At 39.0% G+C, this 27,874-nt stretch overlaps 1 protein-coding gene and 1 long non-coding RNA gene across 3 annotated transcripts in view; one reads left to right on the top strand and one right to left on the bottom strand.

Moving 5' to 3' along the window:
• The window catches only part of CPPED1 (calcineurin like phosphoesterase domain containing 1), a 46,711-nt gene extending 29,431 nt beyond the window's left edge, over nt 1-17,280 (bottom strand). For both annotated transcript variants that reach the window (XM_021411219.1, XM_021411218.1), the window contains exons 1-2: nt 17,125-17,280; nt 7,308-7,526 (exon numbers count right to left, since the gene is read on the bottom strand). In XM_021411219.1, the coding sequence (XP_021266894.1) occupies nt 7,308-7,526; nt 17,125-17,197 (292 nt within the window). In that variant the 5' untranslated portion in view covers nt 17,198-17,280. The remainder of the gene's footprint in view (nt 1-7,307; nt 7,527-17,124) is intronic.
• The window catches only part of LOC110405689, an 82,635-nt gene that overhangs the window by 51,199 nt on the left and 3,562 nt on the right, over nt 1-27,874 (top strand). Inside the window, exon 3 of the long non-coding RNA XR_002443071.1 lies at nt 18,890-18,986. This is a non-coding gene — a long non-coding RNA (uncharacterized LOC110405689). The remainder of the gene's footprint in view (nt 1-18,889; nt 18,987-27,874) is intronic.

A 27,874-nucleotide genomic window follows, 5' to 3' on the forward strand; every position in this document is an offset into this window, starting at 1 on the left:
TCCCCACACTGCATGCAGGGGCAGGGAGCTTGCTGGCTAGCAAGAAGGTCCTAGAAGTGCTGGAGACCCAGGAAGCAGCAGGTAGAGAATGAGGAGCCAGAAACTCCAGTCCACACAGCGAGTTCCCAAAACAAGCTGGTAATAAGACTACTAGACCAGGACTGTGGCCCTCCTACGCCAGCATAAAGCTGGTGGCCTGCTTGTAGCCAGGGCAACTGCTACTCCTCTGACCATAAAGTGGCAGCTATACCTACCTATTCTACTGCATTGCATCAAATTTCTAGTATTTATCCAATTAAGGATTTGAAATGCAAATCTGCATATATGTGCGTAGAAGAACACATGTAAAATACGTATGCTGACACGTGAGAACAAGGACAATGTTTATTCTAACAAGCAGTCAACTATTAGAAGAATATGACAAATCCGTCTGATGTTAAGGAAACTTTTAAAATAGTAGAATACAAGAAATTCAGGAGACCGTATCTTTGGCCTAGATAAAAAATTCGTATTGTGATTATGTATGTTCCACTAAAATACCATCCTTCCTCACAGACTTCTTTACTACGTTATTGCAACCACTTGCAATAATACTGAGTATCTTTGAAAAACCGCAAGGATTCCCAAAACCGTGGGACAGGATGAGAAGCCACGGTGACAAACAGAGGTCTCAGGTAGATATAAGGATTAAATGAAGTGCTTTCCTTTCTGTGCAAGATCTCCCCAGGAACCAGGTGTACCAATTTCAAGGCCACTGTCGTGGTCCAGAACAGCACAGAGCAGCTCTAACCTGAGCAAACAAAAAAAAACTCCTTGCAGCTTCCCTCCCTCCCCACGCTCTGCCTTGCAGTGGGGGGATACAGAACAGGTAATGCAAAAGAGCTAAGACATAATCAAAAAAAGACTAAAAGCAGCTGAAATGAGCAACATTGCTTAAATATTTTATTATCTTTAAAGTGAATAAAAATCTATGCAAAAGCCCCACAGCAACAGGCCTCAGGAATAAGCATCCTGATGTGATAAAGCTAGAAAGAAAGATGTACGATTGCTTCTGAAGCTAATGAGAGAAATGGAAGTATAGGCAGATTAATTAAAAAGGAAGAAGTGCCATCATAATTAATTCAGGCAATTAAGAAGAACAGAGACAACAAAATTCTTATATTGGGATTCGGCTTCTTTTAAGTACAATGGTTTCATCTTCTGCCATCATTTACAAAGCTGTCTAGATTGATTAGTTCTTAACAGAGGTATATAAAAAATGGAATAGATGGATTATTCAGAGAAAAGACCTTTGTCACAGCAAATGCGAGGGATGTGGGCATTCTCATCCTCCTTCCTATGTCTCAGCAAAACGAACAAATTCTGAAGTACGTGTACTCCGAAGCACAGTACAACACACATGGCTTTTGGCTGCCAGATGCTGTTTCCACTCACATTACCAAGAGCGGAAGTTTGCTTTACCAGAAACACATTCGTTTGAGAAATTTGTTATAAAGAACAAGTTGAAATCCTTTAATTAAAGCATTTACTAATATATAACAAAGGTAGAGGAAAACAAAAAATCTCACTATTTGGGCTTACTTGACTGAGAAGGCTGGTGTTGGATTACTTAGCATATAAAGACCTGGGCAGGAAAAGCGTATATTAGAGATTATGCCTTCACTTAAAGAAATTAGTACAAGAATTCACAATGTAGTTCAAGTGCCATAATATTCAATTCTAGTGATTTTTATTTCTTATAATTAACATACATATAAAATAAATTCAGAAGTGCAATCATAAACATCATTTGCTCACCAATCGATCATTACACTGCTAACAGATCTACCATAATCACATTCTATCAGTTTTTTTGATTACACAAATTATTAGTCAAGTCTCGTTTCATTTAGTCTCTAAACAGATACATTTTATTAGTCAGCGCTAAGTGAACTTTGCAGGAGACTTGCTGTCTTACTTGTTCTTTCACCCATGTAAGCAGAGCAATTAATGAAAAATAATTAAACACCTGATCTAAAATTACATCACCTGAAGGACTTTGCTGGATAGAACTGGCATCTATCAAGTCACTGACAGCTGTAGAATCATTACAAAAATGCATTCATTTTAGACAAGTTCCTCCAAAGGAATTCAGCCATATAAAAACAGCACAATGCTGCATGTTAAACCGGAACAGGGAAGAGGGGTAAGAAAGACGGCTGGGGAGAGCTGCCTGCCATGTATGATGGAGTTATTCTATAGAAAAGACACCATTTTTTCCAGGTTGTGGGTCAGGATCAGGGGAGGTCAGATCCTAACAGTGGAATTTTGCTACAGACCACCCAATTGGGGTGAACAAGTGAATTAAGCCTTCCATAAGCAACTTGAGGAAGCCTCCAGATCACAGACCCTGGCTCTTCTGGGAGACTAACCTCCCTGATACCTGCTGTCTAAGAGTGAGCCTGGGACAACCTCTTAACACACGTGCAAGATGGGCCAACCAGGTCCCAGCCACTCACAAACACAGAAGTACTTGGGAGCATGTTAATCCCTGACAGCCTTGGCTGCAGCATCCATCAGAGTGGAATTTGTGATCCTGAGGGAAGGAAGGAAGGCAGTTAGCAAATCTGGAGATTCAGGAGAGCAGACTTTGGCTTATTCAGAGAATTGGTAGATGGGATCCTGTGGGAGGTAGCTCTGAAAGGTGAGAGTTTGAGAGAGACGACAGGTTTTCAGAGACAACCACCTCCTAACAAGGATGGCCCATCCTGATACTGAGGGAAAAAAAAGACTAGACTATCAAGAAAATGATGTGGCTAAATGGGGAATTCGTGTCTGAGTGTTGATGTAAAAAGAACATTAAAAAAAGACTGAAGCAAAGACAGGCTTGAAAGGAAGGATACTGACCAACTGCCTGGGCATGCAGGGCTCCTGTTGGGAAAAACAAAGTTCAACGAGAGTCAAAACTAGCAAGGGACATGGTAGGCAACATGAGTTTCTGTGACTACTTTAGCAATAAAAAAATAAAAAACATGTGGAACCACTGCTGAGTAAGGAAGTGATTAATGACAGGTATTTCAATGCTCTTTTTGCCTCTCTTTGCTGTTTTCCCAAGCCTTTGGTCCTAGACTTAAAGAAGCAAAGAGAAGGAGGATTCAGTTATACATCTCTTGAAAAAGTTCAGCCCAAGAAAGTCTGCAGGGCCTGATGGGATGCATCCAAGAGTGGCTGGCTGATGTTACTGCAAAGAACTTCTCTAAAATCTCTGAAAGGTTGTTCCAGTATGGATGGATGGACATCCGGCTGAACTGTTTGGCTCAAAAGGTATCAGTTAACAGAAGAGCATAGGAAGGTCTCATAAGCCAAAACAGAAGGTTCCAACTTGATATGACAAAAAATGAAATAATTTTCCAGAGTTACAGAAAAATGCAGTGAAACAAACACATTACTCAATCAATAATATTTTGTAGATTACTGTTTTCCCATACTAAATTATGGTACATTAAGTTAATGTACACAAATGTCTTCAGAAGAAAGACTTTCATTATGGTGGTGTCCAGGTATAACTGAAGTATCATGTTTAGAGAAATCATTTTTAGTAACAAAGTTGCAGTATAAGGTATTGCTTAAAATTCTTGATTATGTACCAGAATATTAGCATTACCAGGAATAGATATCCTATTCTTGATTACGTAGTCAAGAAAAACTTTTGAGAATAATATTCAGAATACAAACTACTTTTAATCAGCAGCTAAATACCAAGATACGGGCACTGATTACTTCATTGCTCTAATGACATCTCTAATGGATTCCAAGCGTTGTGCTTGATTGCTTCCCAGCTGATCAGGATTCTGTTCATCACTCTTAGCTGCTGGAATTCTCAGATTTCCTGGAGTTCCTTAGCAAAGGCTTCAAACTTGCTTCAGATAGAAAGCTACAGCACACACTTTAAAACAGTCATTATAAACATACTGAGCTCTCCATGATAAAACATATTAGGAAAGGAACGTTTGGGGTTTTGTGCTGTTTTTATTTACAGGCAGTGGTTATAAAGCAATAAAATCCAAAGAACTTGACAGACATCAGCCAACAGACCATAAAATATAACTGAACCTCAGCTGACTGTAGCTTTCTTTAATAAAATATGCTGCAATAGTAACTATGATACACTGTCATTAACTCTGATTTTAATATAGCTTTAATATAGCTGATATACACAAGTGATTTAAAAGGTAATTTGAGATACTGAATAAGATACATATAAGCAAAATTCACAGTTGTTAAAATTAAACAAAAGCATTATGTAATTTTTAATTTTTCCTACTAAAAAAAAAGAATTTGTAATCCTTCCTTTTACTGAACTAACATGATAAGGGAATTATTTTTAGAGAGACTCCTCTGTGTAATAGCATGGAACGACTGAAGTACCATACAACTACAAGTATGCAGTAAGGAGGTCCAAACATCACTGGCTAGAGCAGTGAAACTGTATTTGAGTGGTAATGTGTTTAAGAAATATGACATCTCAAGCACAGTATTAGTACCAGAATTAGCGGAAAGAGACTTGTACTATTTGATAATGGAATGTGAGAGCTCTTTTGGCTCTCTTCTTTCTTTCTTTTTTAATCTGAGCTATAACTGATGCACACTGCAGTTTCAAACATACCCATAGGAGAATAAATTTAGGGACTCATTCCTCCCTGAGTAGGAATTCACCTTGATTCCTAGAGTTCATCGTGTAATGTGGCAGAAAACTAGAGAAAACAACTGTAGTACTTCCAAGTATTTCAGAAACTATCACCGTGAAGAACTTGGAAAGGTTTCATTTTTAACATCAGAGGATTTCCATTGGATAAAAAAAAAACCAAAACCGCAGCAAATAAGTTCTTACAAAGTCAACAACTTGGCTTCTTAATGCCAGTGTCTTGCAAAGTCTTATAAAGTAACAGCTATTAATAAGCCACACCAAATAAATTGTCAGTATATACTTCAAGATGTTGTTAAAACATGGTGTGGCCTGTCTCACTTTGAAATATATTTTCTCAGATTTTTTATTTAACCTTTTTTGTTTTGAAAGAGTTTCTATTCCAGAGACTGAGAGAAAAAAAAGGCAGGAGAAAATTCTCTGAAAAGCCTATTATTTCACTTCCAAAATACACATCCATCCAGTTTAAACTATTGCTTCAAGTTATTTTAAACACACAGATTCAGATTTACCTTCCTTAAATATTTTTTCTGACTCAGCATTTCTGTCACCCTTGCTGTATTGTATTATCTCTCTCTGCCCTTTGGGCAAATAATGAGAGTGCTAATCCCCAGACATCTCTGTGAAATAGAATGATTCACTTCTATCTCAGGCTCTCATCCGTTTGGACAGAAAGACAAAGGGTTGACTGTAAAGTTGCGTTTATATGTTTACCAGCATAAGACACAACAAATCATTCGCACAAAACCAGTAATGAAATAGGACAAGTATTGCTGGTTCAATTTTTCCAGTTGAAGATTCTAAAATTCCTTTTAGCAGTATATATTTTGTCTTGTCAAGCAGCTAAGGTTTTAAAATCTACTTTGCAGGACAGCAAATGAATTAGTGAAAAATGTCTAATACACTCAAACCTTGCTGTGCAATTAAATGCCAGGAAGCACCATCTCAGGTAGAGCAAAGATGAAGGACTCCATTTTTGCAAGCTCTCTTGTAAGATCATTGCACGGTCAACTGCATAGCTAAGGCTGTCTGCAGCTCTGCTGGTTATCAGGACTAAGATATCGAAGATGCTTTGCATAGATCTGCTTTTGAGACCACTTGTCAGTTTGCAAGATTACCTTTCTGTTCAATTTCAGTAGAAGTATTTATCTTCTTAAAATGGAAAATAATATGAGTCTATTTTAAAGTTACAACTCTCAAATTTTGGAACTCACCTTTCTAGGTCCTCTATCTTCCTATGGCTATATACACAAAGACACCGATCTCTGCTTCCTACAGCAACATGACAGAATGCTACAGCTTGAATTTGCTGACTTTCAGCATTTTAAGAATTTAAATACTGAAGCAGATGAATTTATTGCAAGGATGGGATTTATTATTGTTATATTAATTTATTATGGGATGAGGTTCAACAAGAGCAAGTGCCGGGTCCTGTACTTTGCCCACAAACACCCCAGGCAATGCTACAGGCTTGGGGCAGAGTGGCTGGAGGATTGTGTGGAGGAAACAGACCTGAGGGTGTTGGTCAGTGCTTGGCTAAGCATGAGCCAGCAGTGTGCTCAGGTGGCCAGAAGGCCAATGGCATCCTGGCTTGTATCAGGAATAGAGTTGCCAGCAGGAGCAGGGAAGTAACTGTCCCTCTGTGCTCAGCCCTGGTGAGGCCGCACCTCGAGTACTGGGTTCAATTTTGGATCCTCACTGCAAGAAAGACATTGAGGCCCTGGGGCGTGTTCAGAAGAGGGCGACGAAGCTGGTGAGGGGTCTGGAGCACAGGGCTTATGAGGAGCGGCTGAGGGAGCTGGGATTGTTCAGTCTGGAGAAGAGGAGGCTCAGGGGAGACCTTATCGCTCTCTGTAACTACCTGAAGGGAGGTTGTAGTGAGCTGGGGGTCAGCCTCTTCTCTCTTGTAACTAGTGACAGGACGAGGGGGAATGGCCTCAAGTTGCACCAGGGGAGATTTAGGCTGGATGTTAGGAAATACTACTGTTCTGAAAGAGTGGTCAGGCGCTGGAATGGGCTGCCCAGGAGGTGGTGGAGTCACCGTCCCTGGGGTTGTTGAAGAAACATTTAGACATTGTGTTGAGAAACATTGTTTAGTGGGGTTATATTGGTGGTAGGTGGATGGTTGGACTGGATGATCTTGTAGGTCTTTTCCAACCTTGGTGATTCTATGATTTCTATGACTAAGCATTAAAAAGAGCTTTACTCACTTTGGGTACTCAAAAAGCTATAGCTACCTTTTTTTTTTCCTTAGCATTGTTTTTCCCAATGGCCAGAATAATTGTTTAGTTTATCAAAGCAATTTGTTTAGAAGACAGAATTTTAATATGTCCTCTCAAGACTTTTATTTCAAAGTGCATTACCTCAAGCCCACTGGAAAAACTAACAAACAAACAAACTACAGAAATGCACCCCTGAAATTAGTGACACATAAAATAAGATGAACAACTGAGAATACGTCTCAAGAATAATCTAAAAAAAAAAAAATTTCTATTTTTTCCAAACAACAAAATAGTAGGATACCAAATGCTATGAAAGCATATTGTGAAGTCAAGGCCTTGTTGCCAATCTGAAATATAAAGAAAATGATTTATGATCCCACTCCACACTTTTAATGCCTTACCTGGCATTCCATGGATAAGATCTCCACACAACACAAAGAACTTGGGTTTAGGGTTTAGTTTGTTGATGGCCTGCACTGCTTGCTCTGTTAATTTCATTTCTTCTCCCCATTCATCATCTCCACTTCCTGTATTGCCAACTGCCCAAGCTTTTATTAGTCCAAACTGAGGATCTGCTCCTTGGATGAAGTAGAAAGGTCCCTTCCATTGGTACTCATCATCTAAAAATATTGAAAAAATTAAAAACCAGAAATAAGTAAATTTAAAGTACTAGAGAAACTTATAATGAGAATGAAAGTTTCCATGCCTCATTAAATTGATTTTTCTTCACCTGTGTAATTGAGGCCACATTAATGAAAGTATAAACCTCTGTATTCATTCATATAGGACAAAAATAAAGGCAGAAGTGCAAAATTTTCTTCTAATGGATAGCTGCAATAAATGAAAGTATATTAATCTAATTATACCATGGTAACTGCAGACAAATTAGAGGAAAACTACGTGAAGAATTCAGTGAATACTGTCGGAAATTGCAAGACTACAACACAGCACAAGTGTATAACATTACATTTCACTTGATTCTTTTAAGACCCCAATTATTGCTAAAACATACACAACATATTTTACATTTCACCATTTCAGTAGGCTTACATTATTGAGTTAAATGCTTTTGTAACGCGTTCTCTAGAGTTAAGAGATGAAGCCACTGAATAGAACCAAAGTCAGCAAATGTGAACGCCAACAACACTGAATTAGCAGCAACAATGGAAAGAAATCGTAATTTAAACTGCCAGATAGCTCCCAAGAACTGTTAGAAAAAAAAAAAATTCACTTGGTAGAGTCAGTGCAGATGAAGGACACGACGGAATTTGTTCTGCTACAGCTTTCTTGAATACTTCTTTCTTTGATACTACAACACCAAGTAACACAAAAGTGATAGTTAAGACTGGATGCTACCAGCTATAAACAAAAAATGTTACCTCTTCCCTAAGCTAACCTATCAACTCTGAATTAAAGTACAAACCAGTACACTGTGGTTCCTGTAGCTGTCTAAACACATTCATTTGCAACCTGAATATTCCAGATTGGACAACTGGATCTGTCTTTCCCATATTTTACTCTTCTGAGCACGTCTAATTTATACATTGTTTAAAACATTTAGTTTTACTGTTGTGTTTTTTTTTCAGTGTTTCAACCATCAAAAAGTCATTGACTACATCAATCTATAGTTGAATATAAAAAAAACAATACAGCAAATTATTTCAAGTTATAATATGGGAATATATTTGTGTATAATGTCAGTCTGATCTGAAACAGCTTGAGTCAATACTAGGTTGACTAACAGTACATAAGCAAGCAGCATGCCTACACATGGATTTACTTATGGTTTTAAGTGGTCTAGAACTGGACCTTCTTACACTGTAAGAAGAGGGGTATGTTTTTGTCAAGGAAGGTTAAAAAGCAGCCGTTAGAATTCAGTTGCACCATGGATATGGATGGGCAGGGGTGGAGGAGAAGGAATGAGGGCAACTCCTGGTAGCATGCCACTCCCAGTTGCTATGGCATCAGATCATTTTGCTAAATGCAAGCTTCTACATTTTAGTTAATGTAACATTTAAGTATCAAAAATCGGATAAAATTGTTTGCTAATTCATACCAGCATTCCTTGTTATACATCATAATCCTGTTTTATAGATAGAACTTTCAGATTTTAATTCTGAAAGGAAATGAACTTTTCCAATTACATAACTAACTCAGAGAAGTGGGGTGATCTATATACCGCTGAGTTTTCAATAGAAGCCTTATGGAACTGCCTGAATGGCACAAAGCAGTTTAGGTTTTTATTCTGTGTCTTGAATGAAAAAATGAAAAATGAGACTGTCATAAAAATGAGCTTGTGTGCTGCATCAAAGGCATTGTTTGCGCACAGAAATTATCTTATAGCTTTTGTGAGTGGAAAGTTATAAAGACATGACTTAAGAAAGCTGGCATGAGAAATCCTTTATGACCTATACAAATTAAGGCTGAAAAGAGAAAGTTTGACACAAGAGCTTGGTCTGGAGAAGTGCTACAACCTCAGACTCATCAAATAGATGCTCAGGGAAAAAAAACTGAGATCTCTGAACAAAGTGATCAGACTCTTAACATCTATCCCTTTGAGACAGTAACTTGGGAGCTAGTATTGATAATTAATGTTAAGCAAGATCCGCTTACTTTGCATTGATTAAGCAGAAGCCAATAGTTTTTACAATAGTAAGCTAAATAAATATACAGACATTTATCTATTTATTTTTACAGGAACCACTTAGAAAATAAAAGTAGTATTTGTTTTCAAGGATGAGGTTTCACTTCTGGGCATGCTGTGTCTCTCCCCTATCGAGCCCCTGTGGGGTGGCACAGGCAGCCCAGGCAGTGGATCAGACCTGGACCCAGGTAATAAGGAAGTGTACCCGTAGTGTTTGAGCAGAGAAAAGAAGCAAGCAGGCAGTATGCTTTCAGGGAGCCTGCAGAGTTGGAGCAAAACAAGTTGCAAGGCCAGAGCAGGGACTATTCTAATATAACCTTCATGGAGTTTTTCCTCCCCTGCCTTAAATCTATGCCAATACAGTAAATCTCTAGGTTTTAAGCTCCTGAATGTTTCCAAGACTGTGCACAGATGCTCTGGTTTGAGTGGGTAGGTGATGGTCATGTGAGGAAGAGAGAGAGACACACACAGAAAAGATGAATTTGTAAAGAGAAGTTCAGTACATAGACGGAATCAAGAAGTGGAAGAAAAAAAGGAGAAACAGAAGATGTAGAGGTGGAGGTGGAGAAGAGTGGGGAGAAAAGGAAAGAGATAGGAGGTGAAAAGAGAAAAACTGAAAGTGATGCTACAATTGCCTGTGGGAATAAACTTAAGAAAATGAAGCGGGGAGAACAGGAGAGATAGAGGAATCAGGATGATATAAATAACATTTACTTAAAGTGTTAGTTCAGTTAACTGGTCTTTGTGAAATAATTTAGTCAAAAGCTCTTTTTGTGTTTTTTTGATAGCTTATCAAATAGTCACAAAAAATAACAGCGACATTGAATACATTTTCTGTACCTTTTCCTTGTCGCTTAATCACTCCAACTAGAAACCCAATTAAAAAGAAAAATACTACCAGTATTCAAACCAAACTGAAACAGCTTATTTATCACATGGTACTTATCAACTTAGCTTATTACGTACTGACTTTCCCACAAAGACAACACCAGGCGAATTCATGCAAACAAAACAATATATGGACATCCACTTTACTTACCACTTAAGTGTCTGTTTATCAGGAACATGGATCAGTTACTATGAAGTATGATGAATAAAAGCAGAATATCATAAAGAAAATTGTATTAATACAACAGCGATGGTGCCAGTTAGCACATTCACCAACTCTTCAGCCTCATTCTGAATTCAGCTCTTCCAGCAAATAACTGTTACTTGCCCTCACTAGTCTGTCTGCAGAGCAGTTCACATACATTTTTCCTCATCACTGCAAGGCAAACATCAGTTCAGGTAAACTAAGTCATGCTATTTAGCTGATTTTGCTTAAAACTTGAGGAACACTCCTACACAAGTGCTCTCTCAGCAGACTGATTCAATAAGAGGGTAGCAAGGAGGAAAAGAATACGAAAGCATCTCCCACTACTATAGCTGGATCCAGAAGTCTTTTGCCTAACAGTTTTATGATTTATTGACAGACTTCAATCTGTGTTCAGACAGTTATTAACAAATCTGCAGCAGTATTCTTCTCCCTACCCAGCTGCTTGTAAGCACCCTCAAGCAGAGCAGAGCAGGTACTGTAGACCAAGCAAATGAACTTCATCTGCTAAAGCGGAAGCCAGCAATTTAACAGACTCTGCAGTGAATCACAAGAAGAGCGCTCAGACAAATCACCCTGTTGGCATACCATGGGAATTGCTTTTGCACTGATCACCCAGCCGTGATCTAGGTCCTAGATGTTTTTCCATAAGGTTTCAATTAAATTGCATGTACAGTAGCTATCTTCCTTTCAAATGCAGCAAGCAAAGGCTTTCCTACAAATGACACTGAAGGCTTCCTTCTGGCTAGGAATTTTAATTTTCAGCTCCACAGGGGGTCCATTTTTCAAGCCCTCAGATGATCTGCATAGTTACATTAGACAAAGGTAAAGCAATAAAAGACTATGATTCAATTAATACCTTTTTTTTTTTTTTGCCTTCTTCTGCATGCATCACAAAACTGAACAGAGGCTGTTTGTGACAAACACCAGACAGAAGTCTGCAGATTTGCAGCTGAGTGATGTACACTCAGCTTCCATTTCCGAAGGACAAATGCTGTTGGTGGAGCTGCTCTCATACATGGAGGTACACGCAGCTGCCGTTCCACATCTGCACTGTTTCCAGACCCCCATAAGAGCTGTACCATCAATTGCCATGGAAGAAGTCCACCTTCTGAAACTGTTCTTATGCCTCAGTTTCAACAGCTTCCCACTCTTAGTCCACTCCCATGCATGCCAAAGTGCAGAGAGAGGATCAGTGCAACATATTTTTAGTTGCATAGGCTGAAAAATGATGCCAGCTTCTAATTTTATCTAACGATTAATTCTGTGAAGGGCCAAAGCAGTTGGCAGCAACACACAGGAGAAAACCTCAGTGGTGCATTGTGATCACAGACACAAAGATTCCAACGACCTAGATGGGATTTAAGCCAAACCTCACCATTTCTAGGAGAGAACAGCTAACATCTTTGTGTGCCTTTAATTCTTCCCTTTTTGCTCTTTGTGATTTATCCTCGCCTTTCTTCCCCCTTCTTCAAGGATCACAAAGGCATATATTAGAGACAGGTCACCTCAAGCACTCGTGACAGCCCCACAGTACTGGCGGCATTTCCAGTAGTGCCCTGGTGGGATTTTCAGCAGCAGTGAGATGAACCTTTAAGGTTGGTTTTGTTTTTCCTCTAGACTGTAGAGCATTTCACAGAAATGAAGCAAGATGAAGTTATTCCTGACTGCATCTCTAAGTGGACACTATGATACCAGAGGAGAATGGATGTAGGAACACATCTTGTGCTTGTTCAGTATAACAAGGGCAGTAATAAATACAAAAAATGTCCTCATTCTGATGTTGGATTGGCCAGGGAACTTAATGTCACTTCTCTGAAAGATCACTGAAGCAACTGAAACGTGGGTTTTCCTCATGTTTAAAACCCAGATTGCTAACCAAAGATTAAATCCTTTTGTTTTGCTTTTTGCAACTTCTGAAACATTTTATTTTGGAAGATAAAGATGGCCTAAGTCCCTCTTCTGCTTTTAAATATGGAATACCAGGAGTTTAGTACATGCTTCCCTGCTCTTAGTTGCCTACCCATAAAATATGCCCATGATTCTTTTTCTCTAGATAAGATTGGATGAAAAGAATATCTTTGTTTTTTTGAAAAAAGATATAGCCAGTAAGCAAAATGCAATTTTTTTTTTTAAGTGAAGGCAGTATTTGTACATTACAAACAAAAGAAATGGCAAAAAGTTCTTCTTTGCAACTGTTTTGCAGCTTACCTTTAAGTCAATTTGTTTTCATTCCTCTCAGTCCTCGCACAGCTTAAAAACCAACAAAGTACTTGCGCCAAACCCTTAATAATTTCTTGTTTACTATTAAAACATTATCATTACGGTTTCAAAAAACACCATTATTACTACTTGAATGTCCAAACAAAAGATTTCCATCTAATTAAGTGTTCCTTCCTTTCAGCTGGGTTTTCCAGGCGTACCTTAGAGATTACCAAAACGTACGACAATAGAATTCTGCCGAATGACCAAGGGGAATTAATCTCAAATAATTTAAGCAACGCTACTGTTTTTGAAATACAAACTTTTAAAATATCAAGGTAGGAAACGCCCCCTCAAATACAAACAATTTATGCATACTAAGGGCTATTAAATGCGAAACCTTAGTCATGCCCACCCCCAGATTTAACACATACACTTACTGCAGAAAATACACTAACTTCTGCAGCCCAGGACTGTTGGTGTGAAGGAGGGTGACTTGCATAATGACAAGGTGAGGTCACAGAAAGTTGCTCAAAGCCCACACAAGATTTGCCTAATTCATATGAGAGTTGGAGACAGTACCGGGAGTGGAATATGCTAGCTGGGAAGCAGCTCTTGATTTGTTCTGATCAGCGCAAAACCTCACTCAAAAATATTGCTGTTGAAGAGCTCTAGAATGGTAATCATAACGTGCAAAGATCCATCGTTCATGTGAAAGCAAGAAAAAAGAAATCAACTGCGATTGTATTTATTTTCAAAGAAAAGGGAATTATATGTAATTACAAAGCTTTTAAAAAGAGCAAAAATCCTTAAAGGCAGCATGAAAACTGTTCAAAGACACCATCCCAGAGGCTCAGACCATATGTACAGCATTTACTGAGGAGAACTTGAGAAGACAAAAACACTTCAGACTGACTAAACAATACAGACAACAGTCATAAGGAGGGTGCTAAGAACAGGACAGCATTTTTAAAATAAAGTTCAAGTATCCAAAATAAGGAAAACATGAAAGATTATGTATACTGAAAGGTTAACTTTTAAAGGTTGCCAGGTTTATACACTGGCAGTCCAAGAAGTCAAGCTAAAAGAGTGAAGAACAACTGGAAAGCGTATCAATTCGAGATTTAAAGCCCTTTTCAGAGGCATGATGAGAGGGTACCCTGCCATACACTCATTCAGGCTAACAAACATGCGAGATGCACCCAAAGATAAAGGCAGTACGGAAAAACAAAGTAAGTCTTTACATCCATGTTCACTGCAAAAGAGCCCAAGGCCAGAATCCTCCCTTACAGACAGAAAATGTTTGACTGGAATGATATCTGATATTATTTATTGTGATGATTTCACCTTTCTTATCAGCTCTGATCTGGTCATGACATTCATTTCTGTACACCATACCAAGAATTTAGACACTGAAATATTCTGAGGGCATTAGAAGATGCTCCCTCTTGCATCATACAGTTGCCCTACAACTCTTTTCTCACACGTACTGGATACCCTACAAGAAATACAAATACTATTTCCCCCACATAAGAAGAAAAAAAATAAATCAACTTGACAATAGCTGATGGCACTATCACTTGTTCAGTTACTTTAAAAAAGCACTCTACATACTTCCATAGAAATGCTCTGTATGGCATGGTATTAACGTGAGAGGGTTTGGGAGAGGTAGTGGAGAAGACAGAATTTACCCAAACACACACTCCTGTATATATTCAGTACAAGACTAGTACAAGACTAGTAGACATCTGAAGTGTCTTTTCTGCCTATGTGAAATTATAGAGAATGTATTAAAAAAAGAAAGCCAAAGTACACAGAGGTCTCCTTCCAATAAAGTAAAGAACTTATGTGGTTTGAGTTGGAAGGGACCTTTAAAGGTCATCTAGTACAACCTCCCTGCAATGAACCAGTTCTTGCTACAATGCTCCATCCAGTACATGGTATTTTAGACCTCTAACTTGTGGTTCATATGGGTTATGTATGAAGAAGTGGATCAGAGCACATCTTGTGCAAGCAGACTGAACAGACGACTATTAGGGGATAGGGTGTGGAAGCATGATTTTGCAAAGGACTTAGAAGAAAAAAAAAAAATTAAGAGGTGTGCCTAGGGGAGCATTGGGATTACGGGTGAGGCAAGGGGCTCAGCTGAAGTGCATCTTTGCCAATGCCTGCAGCATGAGCAACAAACAGGAGGAGCTGGAAGCCATCACGTGGCAGGCAAACTATGACTTAGTTGCCATTACGGAAACACGGTGGGATCGCTCCCATGACTGGAGTGCTGCGATGTATGGCTACAAGCTCTTCAGAAAGGCTAGGTAAGGAAGGAGGGGTGGCGGTATGGCTCTCTATGTTAGAGCGTGTTTTGATGTTTGTGTTCACGAAACGTTTAGATATAGTGCTGAGAGACATGGTCTAGTGGGGTTATTGGTGGTAGGTGGATGGCTGGACTGGATGATCTTGTAGGTCTTTTCCAACCTAGCTAATTCTATGATTTTAAGCCCTAAGTGGTGATTCTCAAATTGTGAGGAAGTACTGTGCCAAGGCAAAGTAGTGCTGGTAAATATTTTGCCTGGTTATCTGACAGAAGGAGTCATGCCTGGAGAATGAATGAATTCTAAAGACAGAGGGAAACACACACACACACACACAAAAACCCAACCAAAAAAAAAAAAAATCAGATTCAAGTGATTTTAATTCTAAATTACATGAAACTTTGCCTCAGGTTTGTTAACCCTTGATTACCCTTTTTTTTTTTTTTAAATCACTTTGTCATTAAAAGGTTGTGTTGAACTTTAGTCTCTGAAGAAAGATCTAAGTAATACATTAACATAGAACCATTGTACTCAGAGATGGTAGTTGGACTGTGATAGCTAACACATCCTAAAGTAGATTAAACACCAACAATCACTAAGAAATGTCTTAATTAATATTATTTGAAGAACATCAAACAACAAGAACTCTTCAGAAGAAGGGGCACCTGGAAGACTGATACCTACATGACATTTTTCCATCCATGGTTAATGCAATTTTCAAGAAATACTTGATATGTTAGGTTTTTTTTTCAGAGATTTTTACTCTGCCTTTGAACACTCCTTTTATTATGGTGGATGTAACTAGATGGCTTGTCTGCCATCTGTCCCCAAAGTAAACGCTACACATCCTGTTCCAAACCAACCAGACCACGTGCAGTTATTAACAGGCTGTCAGAATAACTGAATATGTATACTTCACATGCTCAGAATTGGTGATTTCTTTTTATTTAGCAACAAGTAAAGTCAAATATTTCCAAACAATATCCAAGAAAATACCACAAAATTGCTGGGATGGAATAGCCTTGCCCACCTCATCAAACCAATACCATGTGTAATTTGTAAACAACTGCATGGAAACAGAACGCTTTCCATGTTTGACAGTACTAAAAGACTGCCAAAGACAGAGCACGTTATGTCTCCAGCAAGCCCAGGAGAAGTTCAGAATCCCCATCCTTACAGAATTCTACAAACAGATGAGAAACATGTTGTGAATATCCATATGTATTTGTTAGCCCATCCAAAAGAACAGCAGCAAGTGAGAGCCATCTCCGGCCTGGCAGCAGCCTCAATATTTAATTGGCCTGGGAGGAGATGAGCGTGGAACCACATCTGCTGCCAGCCCAAGTGAGCAACAGTGTTGTCTCTGCACCAGGCAAGGAATCAGCAGCATTCCTCTACCCCGAAGGAGACTGGAGCACCCTGAAGAAACCAGAACCTACCTCTGTTAAGCAGGCAAAGTACAGGCATACGAAAGTACAAACATACAATTAAACACAGAAGTACAATACAACACGTGAAAGCACGCTGCTGGTGCCAGCGAACAGTTTCACAATTTGCGGAGCTCAAGTTCAGCAGCACTGACAAGTACTTAAAAAACGACCATTCACTTTAGATCTGGCATCAGACGTAGCTGGCCTTTTCCCCACGGAGGTGCGGCCCCCTCAGCTCGCAGCGCTCAGCAGACGTCCCGGCTCCCGCACAGCACGGTGCTGCCCGGAGACAGCCCGCTCACACCACGCGGCGGAGGCTGCCCGTCACACACCTCCAGGCGCCGGGAGATGACCCAGGGCGCTGTCCCGGCCCCTCCACATTCCAAACGTCCGCCTCCCCGACGGTGAGCGCTCCACCTGCCGCCGCCTCGCCGCACTCCGCTCCCCGCCGCGGCCCAGCCCGCCCCTCCCGTCCGACTGCGAGGCAGGGAACAGAGCCCGCCGGAACACGCAGCCCTCCGCTGGAGTTCCGCGTACCTTGGCAGAAGGCAGTGAGGGTCCTTCCCCGAGCTCTCCGGAACACGTCCTCTGCCGCCGCCATACCACTCATCCTCGCCTCGGACCGCCGAGAGAGTGGCACCGCCTCCGCCGGGGGCGGTGCCTGGGCGCGGGGGCGGCTCCCGGGGAGGAGCTGGTGTCCGGCCGTGCGCGGCGCGGGAAGCGAGTGCTGAGGTGGCGACTGGGTCCGCCATGTTGGGCAGCGGCGGCTCTGGGCGGCGGGCTGCTCACCGTTGCTCTGCCGTTTCGGTTGCAAGAAACAAACAAAACCCGCCGAAAACCTGCCTGATTTTCTTCAACTTTTTCCTAACCTGCAAACTGAAGCAAACCAAATGTCATCTAAAAGCATCCGGAATTTTCCTTCGCACCTCGAAGGGATGCTTTCCAGTTGAGCTTTCCACAGTCTTTGTCTCAGTTTTGCTCTAATAGTTACACATAAAATCATGGGATCGGGTAGGTGGACAAGGCCCTTGAGATCACCAAGTCCAACCATACCCTAACACTGAAAATCCACGACACAAACAGTCCTTTTTTTTTTTTTTTTAAAGGTGACACGGAAAAATAAACACACAGTGTCTGTTCCCTCACCTGTGTTCTTCTAGCCCCTGCCGGGAGATGGAGCCCAGCCTGGTGGTACGGCCCTGCGCTGGCTCATGGCCACGGATGCTGTGGTGGGAGCTGCCACAGCCACGCGGCTTCCATGTCCCTCAGGCAGCAGCTTGCTGTGCGTCAGGCAGTAATTGAAACATGAGGTTAATCCTCACCAGGCAAAGTTTACTTACTCTTTTTCATGCTGGAGTCCCTTTTAGACCTCGCACTATAGGAGGAACTGTATACTGCTGATTTCCTGGCAGAACAGCCACAACTCCATTATTCTGCACCGCATGACATGCAGAGCTCTGAGTGCTGCTTTGTTCAGCATGTGAAATCTACAGTAAGGCACTGGATAAGGTTTCTGTCATTGTCTATAACATTCCTATGGTTGGATTATTCTTCCATGGGGGTATTATCCCCAAGTGAAGACTGTTTGGGTGCCAGTTTGTAAACTACTTGATGATAACTAGATAGAAAGCACTAAAGGAGGTCTTTTTATTAAGTAGTTTATGACAGTTCTCTTCATGAGGCAACATTTGGTGGATTAAGCAAGTACATTGAAGTGCATTTGTCAATCTCAGGTGCAGTCTGTATAAATATCCCAACACCATCATAGGAATAGGTGATTGTGGTCTACTGTCTCTGATGACTAATTTATGTGAAAAGCAAAATGGTTAAAACAGTGGTTGAAAGAAGGAATCCTTTATCTATTCTTAGCAAGCGGTAAGAGGATAAATTGGAAAAATGGGAGAATCCAAAAGGTGAAAAGGACAAAATGGGGTTGATCTAGACATTGGAATTTAAATTACAAAGCACAAACAGATGTGCAGATTTGAAATTAGACCATTTTAATCGTACACATTGAATGGAATGACTATGTGCCATCTGGAATGCAGGGAATCCAATGAAGGTTGGAGGTGTAAACAACACGCAGAGAATTATCAACATCTGTTTTCACTGCTTGCTACTATAATTTATATCAGTCCTTGAGGGATACATTAGAGAAAATAAGGGGAATTAATAAAACCTGACGATATAAAAGGCATCATCACATCATTGTGTTCGTTTAGAGACAATATGGACATACACAGGCTGAATAAATAAGGCATGCAACATATCAAGTCTGTTTTCTATTTCTCTCTTCTTCCAGCTCCCATAAATGCTGTAACAGGAGAGCATTCCTAGTATGTGTTACATTTTGGAAGGTCTGGCATATGACACCCCTCCTGTTTTTCTCCCTCAAACAGGTAACAACTATTTAGTTTTGAAAACTTAAGAGTAGTAGCTCATACTAGCCCATTCTGTTTTCATCCTATTCCATTGCTAAGAGTGGAAGACTCTGGTATGGTATGGCAGTAGAAATAAATGTACCAAGCAAAGCCTAAAATGTTACAAAATATGAAAAAACGTAAGGTCTGCCCTTTTGATACTCTGTATGGAAAAGAAAGACTAACTAAATAGTGATTATCAGTATTAAAAAAAGGTCTTATTAATATTTCACTTTGATACCAAATGACTTTTCATTTTCAAAGGATCCACAAAATAAGAAAAAAATACTTAAAATGTTTTGCTCAAAACAAAAAGGTTGGTTGACCAGGACCAATGTTTTGTTGTTAGGAAAGGAACAATGATGACACTGAGTTAAGAATCCACAATGTAGTTGATTTTTATCTGATTCATTTAGTGTAGGCAGGCTCCATTTAGTCAAGAAACCTGTAATATATTCTTTGAGTCACTGTAACTATGAGAAATATAAAAGTTGATGTAGTAAGTTAAACACACTATTTAACTCAATTTGTTTTGCACGCCGAATTCCCATTTCTGACACAGATACAGGTTCTATCTAGATATGAGTTGTTTTTTGTAAGATTCTAATAGATGTCTTACTCATTTTATGTGCTGTCAAATATTCAGAAGTTCTACTTTATTCAGGGTGCCTCTGATTTGGGATTTCCCTATCCTGAGATTGCATTTTCATGTACACACTACTTACACATCTTGCTGAGTAACTGAGACCTGTGCTGACAGAAAATTGAGAAGTCTCAATCAGTCACAACTCTAGTGAGCAAGAGAGGTAGACTAGAAGAAATTTTTTGCATTAATATATAATTTTGACACATTAGATTTCTGCTCTTGAAGAGCCATGGAAGTTTGAGTTGTGAGTTTGCACTGAAACTGCTAGACACAGAAAAAAGAAACTTAGGAAGTCTGCAGGGCTCCAGCTAAGTAACAAAATCAAGGCTTTAAGGGAAGTACCCACCTCCAAAACTATGCAGAAAAGTTGTAATTTACAGCCACCTCATACTGAACTACCTAGGAACTTCCTGATTTAAATGTTCTCTATGCATGTTGAGTTCTGTGTAGTGTATAATTCCTGATGATCACGGAGATGTGTCCAGTCACATTTAGGGGGAAATTAAACATATAAATACATATGAAAATACTATTCAGTGTATATTTTTGTCTTCAGAGTACTACAGACTCCAGGTATTTATTGTTTGACTTGGTCTGAGAATAAAAACTAAATATGAGTGCATTTAATTCACATCTAGATCTAAAACTTGGATTTGTTGGACTTCCTTTACTTTTAAACAGATTTTCCATTAATGTATAAGCAAAAGCAGCAATTTGACAAAAGAAGCACTATTTAGTTTATGCGTGATTCTCAGATTCCTTTCTCCTTCTTTGCTGATGACATTTTATTAGAAAAAAATAACCCAGATGATCTTTAACCACCAAAAAGAAAAAAAAAGGCAGCAATCCTTCAAGTATTAAACTTTAATAAACAGATAATTTAGATGTTTCTTCAACTAAACATACAAGGATGTTCTTGTTTTACTGTTACACTGGTTAACTCAAAATGTACAAGGAAAATCTCTTTGTATCCTTGCTGAAACCAGAAAATTATTTTTCAAGCAGGAAAACAGAATTCATCTTCTTTTTTAAAAGGGGAATTTTTTTTCTTCTTTGAAGATCAATAGTGTAACTAAACTTATTTTTGAGAGGCTCTCATGGTTTTATGTACATGTACATGTAAATCACCAAACTGAACATAAAGAAACAACATCAGAATACTCTGAGAAAAAAATAAATAGTGATTATAAAAAATCTAAGAAAAAGAATCCATCATTATGCCACTTTGAGAAGTTGTAGCTTCTGCAGATTGCAGAGTGAGGTTTAGCTGTCCACTTCTGTGCAAGTGGAAACTAATTTATACATCAGATAGACAAATAAACCCTCTTGTTGACTGGCCTTCACAGCCTATCACTACTGTCCCCTCAACATACAGGCTTACTAATAGATTGCATCAGCAATTGAGAGAATCTTTACTGCCTTGGAGAATTACTTCTGTCCACTAAAATCTTCATAGAACTCTTATATCTGTATGTTCCTGTTTGCTCATTTTGTGTACCGGATTTTACATGTGAAATAGATCTTAAAATTGACATTACCATCTGTGATGTCACTTGTATAGTAGTCACTGAACTTCATGAAACAGAATGACTAAGAAGCAGGCATCTATTTTGCCATAGATTTTATCAAAGAAAATGGTTTTCCATAATTAAAGGTGGAAATGAACAGAGAAAGAATAGGTATAGGAGGAGGTAATTATTCCTATTACAAACCTCTTAGCTTAATTTGTAGGCAATACGATTTCAAAATTAAATACTACTTGATTGTTTTATGTTTCAGTGTGGACTCTTTCAGCTGTGTCGAGCACTTTTGCTTCCCAGAATTTCAAGGGCCTTTTGTTTTCCCACTGTATTAGATAAGAAGTGGTGCCCATTTTTCAATAGTATTATCTCAGCAATAAATTACATTTTGCATTTCTCTCAGGTTCCTGCTATAAAGATCTGTAGGTGTTCTTCAAACCATAGGTAAAAAGAGATAGCTATCAAATCTCAACATAGGTAGAGGCACACGGAGGCAGATTTGCAAGTAAAGGCATGCACTACAAAACTTTTATTTGCCAAATTAATAATAGATTAAGACAAGATTGCATCCTATTTCAGGCAAACGAAATCCACCTGTTTTGCACTAACTCGTCACTTCAGATACACTCTTCCTTCACTGTGTCTGTGATGATTTTTTCAAATTTCTTCCAGCTGTATTTATTCATAACAACTAAGTCAATGGCAACAAACACTGTGTATTCCCACTGTGATGTTCTTTTAAATATTTTATCCTCCAGCACTTTTCAGATCTCTTTTACAAATACAACATAGTCCTGTGACTAAGTACAAAAGGGCAGACTTTATTCCTGATAGAAAAGCAGCTTTTCTGCTCTTTGAACTTCTGTTGGTTTTTTTTTAAATAATGAGGAACTAAACCTTTATTGTTGGAAATATTAATTGATCTTATCAGTACATTCCTACTTTTGCTGAGGGGTGATCACAACAGAGATACTTCCCCTATACAACAGGCAAAATGAAGAAATTAACTTCAGTGCCTCCTCCAGGTGACATGGAACCATTAAAGATCATTTTGGTAGTTGCAAGGTGTCACGGTATTATCTAAGGGTCTGCGTCCGTGACAAGGGGAACAGGCCCGAAAGAAAAAAAACGAGAAAAAAGAGGAAGGAAAGGAAAAAAAATTGTCGGCGGTAAGGGCCAGCCCCCGGGCGGTCCGGTGGCTAAAGCGGCAGAGAAGCCGCGGAGCCGCCACCTGGGAAGACGAAGGGAAAGAGGGAAAAAGGAAAAAAAAAAAACAGCGGCACCAATCTGAGGAGGAACGACCAACTTTACTAAATATATCAAAATGAGGCTAGTAGAATTATATTAGAGAGTTTACAGGCTGAAAATCTTACACAGTAAACTGCAGGAGGACCACGTGCTTTCTCCGCCGGGCAGGAAGGAACAGACCCCGCGTCTCCCACGCGGCTTCACCACCCCCCCTAACGCAAAGACCCCTGGGGAGTGCACCTCCTCCCCTCCCCCTCAGAGGGCCACACCAAAAAAGGTAGTTTGCAGTAATCAGGGAATTAACTCTTTAACTGCCCGTACCTTACATGATGTAATGATGTGGAATACCGACAACAAAAAATCACAAAACCATAACACAAGCATATGTGGCAGAAAATGTAGAGAAGATATATGTTCTGTGGAACAGTAGGCTGAGAATGAGAGGTGTGCTACGTTCAGTGATTAGCAAATAAGTTATTGGAAAATGAACTGTGTGACCTTGCAAAAAGAGCTGCTCCACTACTTTGTGCTTCAGACACTAGCTCTATAATCAGATAAACCAATGACCAATGATCATCAGAATTTTGGGGGTAAGTCAGCGCATTATCACTTAAGCATCATGGCAGTTCTATTAATATATCATAATTAAATGACAAGCCCTGAGGGTATCAGAAAAAGTAAAGTCTTTCGCTAAGGCAGTATCTTTCCATTAAAAAACAACTCCTGTTAAATTCTTATAGCCTGCCTAAAACTAACTAGAAGTGATAAAGAAAAATACTTGAAGGTATCTGCTATTTACTAATATTTAGGCATATATGTAACCATAAACTGAGTTAATTCAATATTGTGTGGTTGTCCAGAAAGGTAATCAAGAAGTTGAAGTTTAATCTTGATGTACATACTGATAAAACAGACAATTTAAAAAATAAAGGCTGGACTTGGAACTGGAAGATCTTTAAGGTCCTTTCCAATCCACACCATTCTGTGATTCTGTGATTCACATAGAATTGTCACCTTTTATACTCATTTGAAAAGATTAGTTTCTGTGTGCTTTTGGACACAATCTCCTGAAAAAAAAGCTTCTCCTATGAAGCCAGTTATGTTTGCTTATGAGGCATGGTGGAATAATTGCATGCTGTTCAAGAGTGGGTCTGTGGGAAAATTACATAATGCCAATCAAAAGAAGTAAATACTGAAGAACATTTGTCTACAGAAACACACTCAACAAGCAGAGATGTAACAGACTGCATCTAACCATTGATGAGACCCATTTGACAACTGACAACTGACAGTCCTTCTACACACCTATGGTCTTAAACCTATGGGATGGTCTTAACAGAGTAAGCTATGGGAATGAATGATAAAATGGGAGCATCCTAAAAATAGTGAAGCATGATTAAAAATTTTGTTGAATGCAGTGGGATGGAATCAACGACCATAACATTTTTTGGAATAATTAACTGTGCTGAATTTTTCATAGAAGAGCACAACATTCATACGGTATAATGATTACAGTGTGAAATGCATTTGAATTAGATAACGTTGTCATTGGGTACGTAAATTCATAGGGTCAGGAAGTGTTATCCTCCCCAGGTGCTAGGAATTATGTGTCTAACATTCTCTTGCAGCACACAGCACAGGCTACTATTAATAATATATCCATAGCTGAACATAAGGTATGGAGAGAATGTTTAAAATGTTTAATTATTCAAATGAAAGAATTAATTGACTGTGCTTTTTTTTTTCAGTTCTACATTATTTCTAAGCGTTAGAAGAGCTCAGCATGATAGGAAGAGTATAATAAATGCCTAGGAGGAAATAAAAAAATAAAATAAGTGGAAGCTTAAAACTTTCCTAATGACTGAGGCTATGGGAAACACTGTGTACAAGCTGTCATTTGGAGTTACCTACATAAATCAAAAACATGATATATTTCTATTATTAGAGGCTCCTGAATGGAAAGAAATCAGATGAGAAAAATATGAGCTTGTAATTCCTAGTAGAGTGGTGGAGCTTATTAACAACCTAGTAAAGACTCTCACACAAATGGCAAGATTGCAGATTGGTATTGACCAATTAACTTTAATATCTAGAAAATATAATTGACCTTTTGCCTTTTAATTAAGCCTGTGTCACACTTGAATTCACAGTAAGATATGTGGCTATGCATGTGTCTATTCCCTATAAATGTTTTTTTATGTTAATATCTTTTAGTGAATGGAAGAAATCTTTTCAGGCTTTGATCTTTGGTGTTTAGGCTTAGACTAAAGAGGTGTCTCCTTACTCACATTTTAAGATGAGTTCCATAAATCAAGATGTTTTCAATGAATGCTGGGACCTTTTTTGTTATCACAGGAATGACATTGTACTTCAGTGAAAACCTGAAGTAAGGCTTTGAATATGAATAATTAATCAGTAATTGAAGAGCTAGTGGAGTATATCTAGGGTTGGTATAGTATTTGTACTTGTCCTACAACTTGAGTTTTGAAGAATTAAGTGAAGTCAAAATGATTCACATTTAGACTTTCTGTGACAACTGGAAGATGATACTCTGCTCACCAATGAAACTCTTCTTTCTTCTTCTGTCTTTCCTCATATTAATCTGAAGTAGCTCCTTCATCTGTTATTAATGGTTTCTGTTAAGAAAATAAATACAACAGAAAGAAACAAACAACAGTTACGCTGAGAAGATAAATATGGAATTCAGAGTCCAAACTGTAGCTGAATAGAAAGAAGCATCTGCTTACTATCTTCTGCTAGATATTTAACTTCCATAGATGGGCACCATGTGAGATACAGCACTTAATTAATTGGTTGTCATGTTTTCCGCTTAGTATGCAGACTTTTAGGTTTACTCTGCTGAGGCATCTAACTTCCTATATGTCCTCCATGGAGGACCATCTAACTTCCTATATGTCCTCCATGGAGGACCAGATGTCTGTCTTGATTCCAAAATGTCAGTAACTTTTTACCTTCATGAGTTCTCAGGCAATTCTACCTAGTCTAACCTGCTACCATACTGATTGTTTCTTTGAAAAGTACTAAAGAATTCTGAATTGTTTAGAATTTGCCAGGGCTGGACTTTTGACAAAGTAACATTCATGATGTTTCCTAGATGGAAATCATCACATTCCTTGTTAGAATAGGCTGATGAGAAAGCAACTACTCTATTTGCTTCTCCAGGGCTAATTTGTTCAAGAGCACATCAAATTTAACTGGAAGCATCATGCCAGACACTGAAGAAAACAATTCTGTCCCAGCTGAAACTAAGACATTTTCTTATGTCATGGTTTCATGGTTCTTCATTGGTATTCCACATCATAACATCATGGAGTGCACAGGGAGTTAAAGAGTTAATGCTGCAGATTCGTGAATTGTCAATATATATTTCATGAGTTCTGGTCACCTGGTCTTGGAAGAGAAGAATGTACTATGACTCTCAGAAGACTTCATTATTCTGTTTCCGTTTTCTGTTTGGAGGGAAAGATAAAATGGACTGAGAGTCACAAGACAGCCCTTTTTGCTCCTTGGCTGCTTTGCCTACAGCATTACAGTAAGAACTTTGGTTTTGGAAACTCTCTTTCACATTTTATTTGATTTATTAGCTTTATTATCTATATTAAATTATCTCACATTCCACTACTATATTTAGTAAACTGAGGTGTTATTTTTTTTTCCTTTGGCTCATTGCCGCTGTTTTCCTTGTCCAGGCCTGTCCCTCTGCCTTTTCCCTTTCTCCTCCCACCTCCCCCCTTCTCCAGGGCATGGATCCATGGGTTCCTTCACCCCCTTGTCGTGGAAACCAGGCCAAACCGTGACAATTCATTAATTTTATCTAGGCTGAATGGGGCTTTGAGGAACATGATCTGGTGGGAAGTGTCCCTGCCAATAGCAGGAGAGTTGGAACTAGATGATCTTAAAGTTCCCTTCCAACCCGAACCATTCTATGATTCTGTGATTCTATGATTCCATGATTTTCAAGCAAGCTGCAGTCAAAGTTTAAGTATTAAATATTAAATGTATAGCCATCTAAACAAGGTATTTGCACAAGTGAGTACATCTTCATCCACCTAGCAAGAAGGATGAGAAATCAGTACAGAGAAGAAGCCTGTGCATAAAATCTGTGCATAAATTCTGTCTGCCCTAAGCTCTCTTTTGAGAATTTATTTGGGACCGAACTGACTTTTTTATATGGCTGAATTTCTTTCCCAGTGCAGGTTTTGTAAGCCAGTGTTGCTAAGCTTTAGGAGGGATCCCCCACTGTGCAATTTAAGTCATTGACCACTGTACATGGTCTGTTCATGCACTTGGTATGCTACAATACTTAAAGTCCATTTATATTGTAAATAAGGATGAGATGTCTGCTTAGGAACAGGCTTGGAAGCACTGACCTGAAAAAGCATCTGTTACCTTGCTCTCAGCCAGAAATAATGATATCATAAACAGACTAGTACTAAAATTTCCAGTTTGGGCTTCCAAAGCCAGAAGACATCTGTAGTTCAGGTGTTGTGCTTTGTTTTTGCCCTTCTGCTCCTCATTGGGCCCACAGGAACCCTTTCTCTTAATATAAAGAGTGATTTTTTTTTTTTAACTAGCAACCATTAGAAAATCCATGCTTTTCAAGCTTCTGCCAAGTTGTCTTAATTGGGCTCTTTGGATGAAAAAAAGCTAGCATAAGGCTACACTAGTAGTCTCAAAGCTCTGATTTTCATGCTTCAGCACTAATTTACTTCTGGATAAACTTTGGTTAATCAGATTTCTGCAACTCAGGCAAATAAAGAGCCAAATTCACCCTGGCTGAAAGGAGCCCTGATCTAAGTCCATTAGAATTCCATTCTCCCAGTATTTACTATTTTATGCAGCTTCTAAAGTATAATTGTTTTGGAGGCATCCAGATGTGTACACAGGTAAAGTATTTCAGTAGATAAAATCCACTCAAAATTAATTTCACAATGGAAAATGTTTTAGTCAACTCCTAGTATACTGTCTAACATTCAAAAACCATGGATACTGACATTTGGTTTGCCTGCAACAATAATTCTTTCACTTACTCTTGAGAGTACCTTTGTCTACAGATGAAAGATCAGCATCTTGCCCACAGCCACGTAGTCTTTGACTTGCAGTGACCCTGCCAGCAAGGATACAAAGCAGTGCAAGATGCAATGGTATTCTTAGGCAACACAGCTAATAGGAATTGGAAAACTTAAGTAATAGTGCTTTCTATTTAAAAAAGAGTTGAGTAAATATCCTGAGAAAGATTCTGTGAACTGATGCCATTCCTATTTTTTCACACACTTCCTTCCTTGAAGAAAGACATTTGTAATATTGCTGCATTCTTATAGTATTTATTTCGTCTTCTAGACTGAAAAAACAAACCTGCCATATTTGCATAAATCCCATGTAAATAGAAAAAGTGCAAAGTAGAAAGACTTTCTCACTGAGATCCTGAACAA

The sequence above is a fragment of the Numida meleagris genome, chromosome 13, assembly GCF_002078875.1.
Source record: "Numida meleagris isolate 19003 breed g44 Domestic line chromosome 13, NumMel1.0, whole genome shotgun sequence".
In the NCBI taxonomy this organism is placed as follows: Eukaryota; Metazoa; Chordata; class Aves; order Galliformes; family Numididae; genus Numida; species Numida meleagris.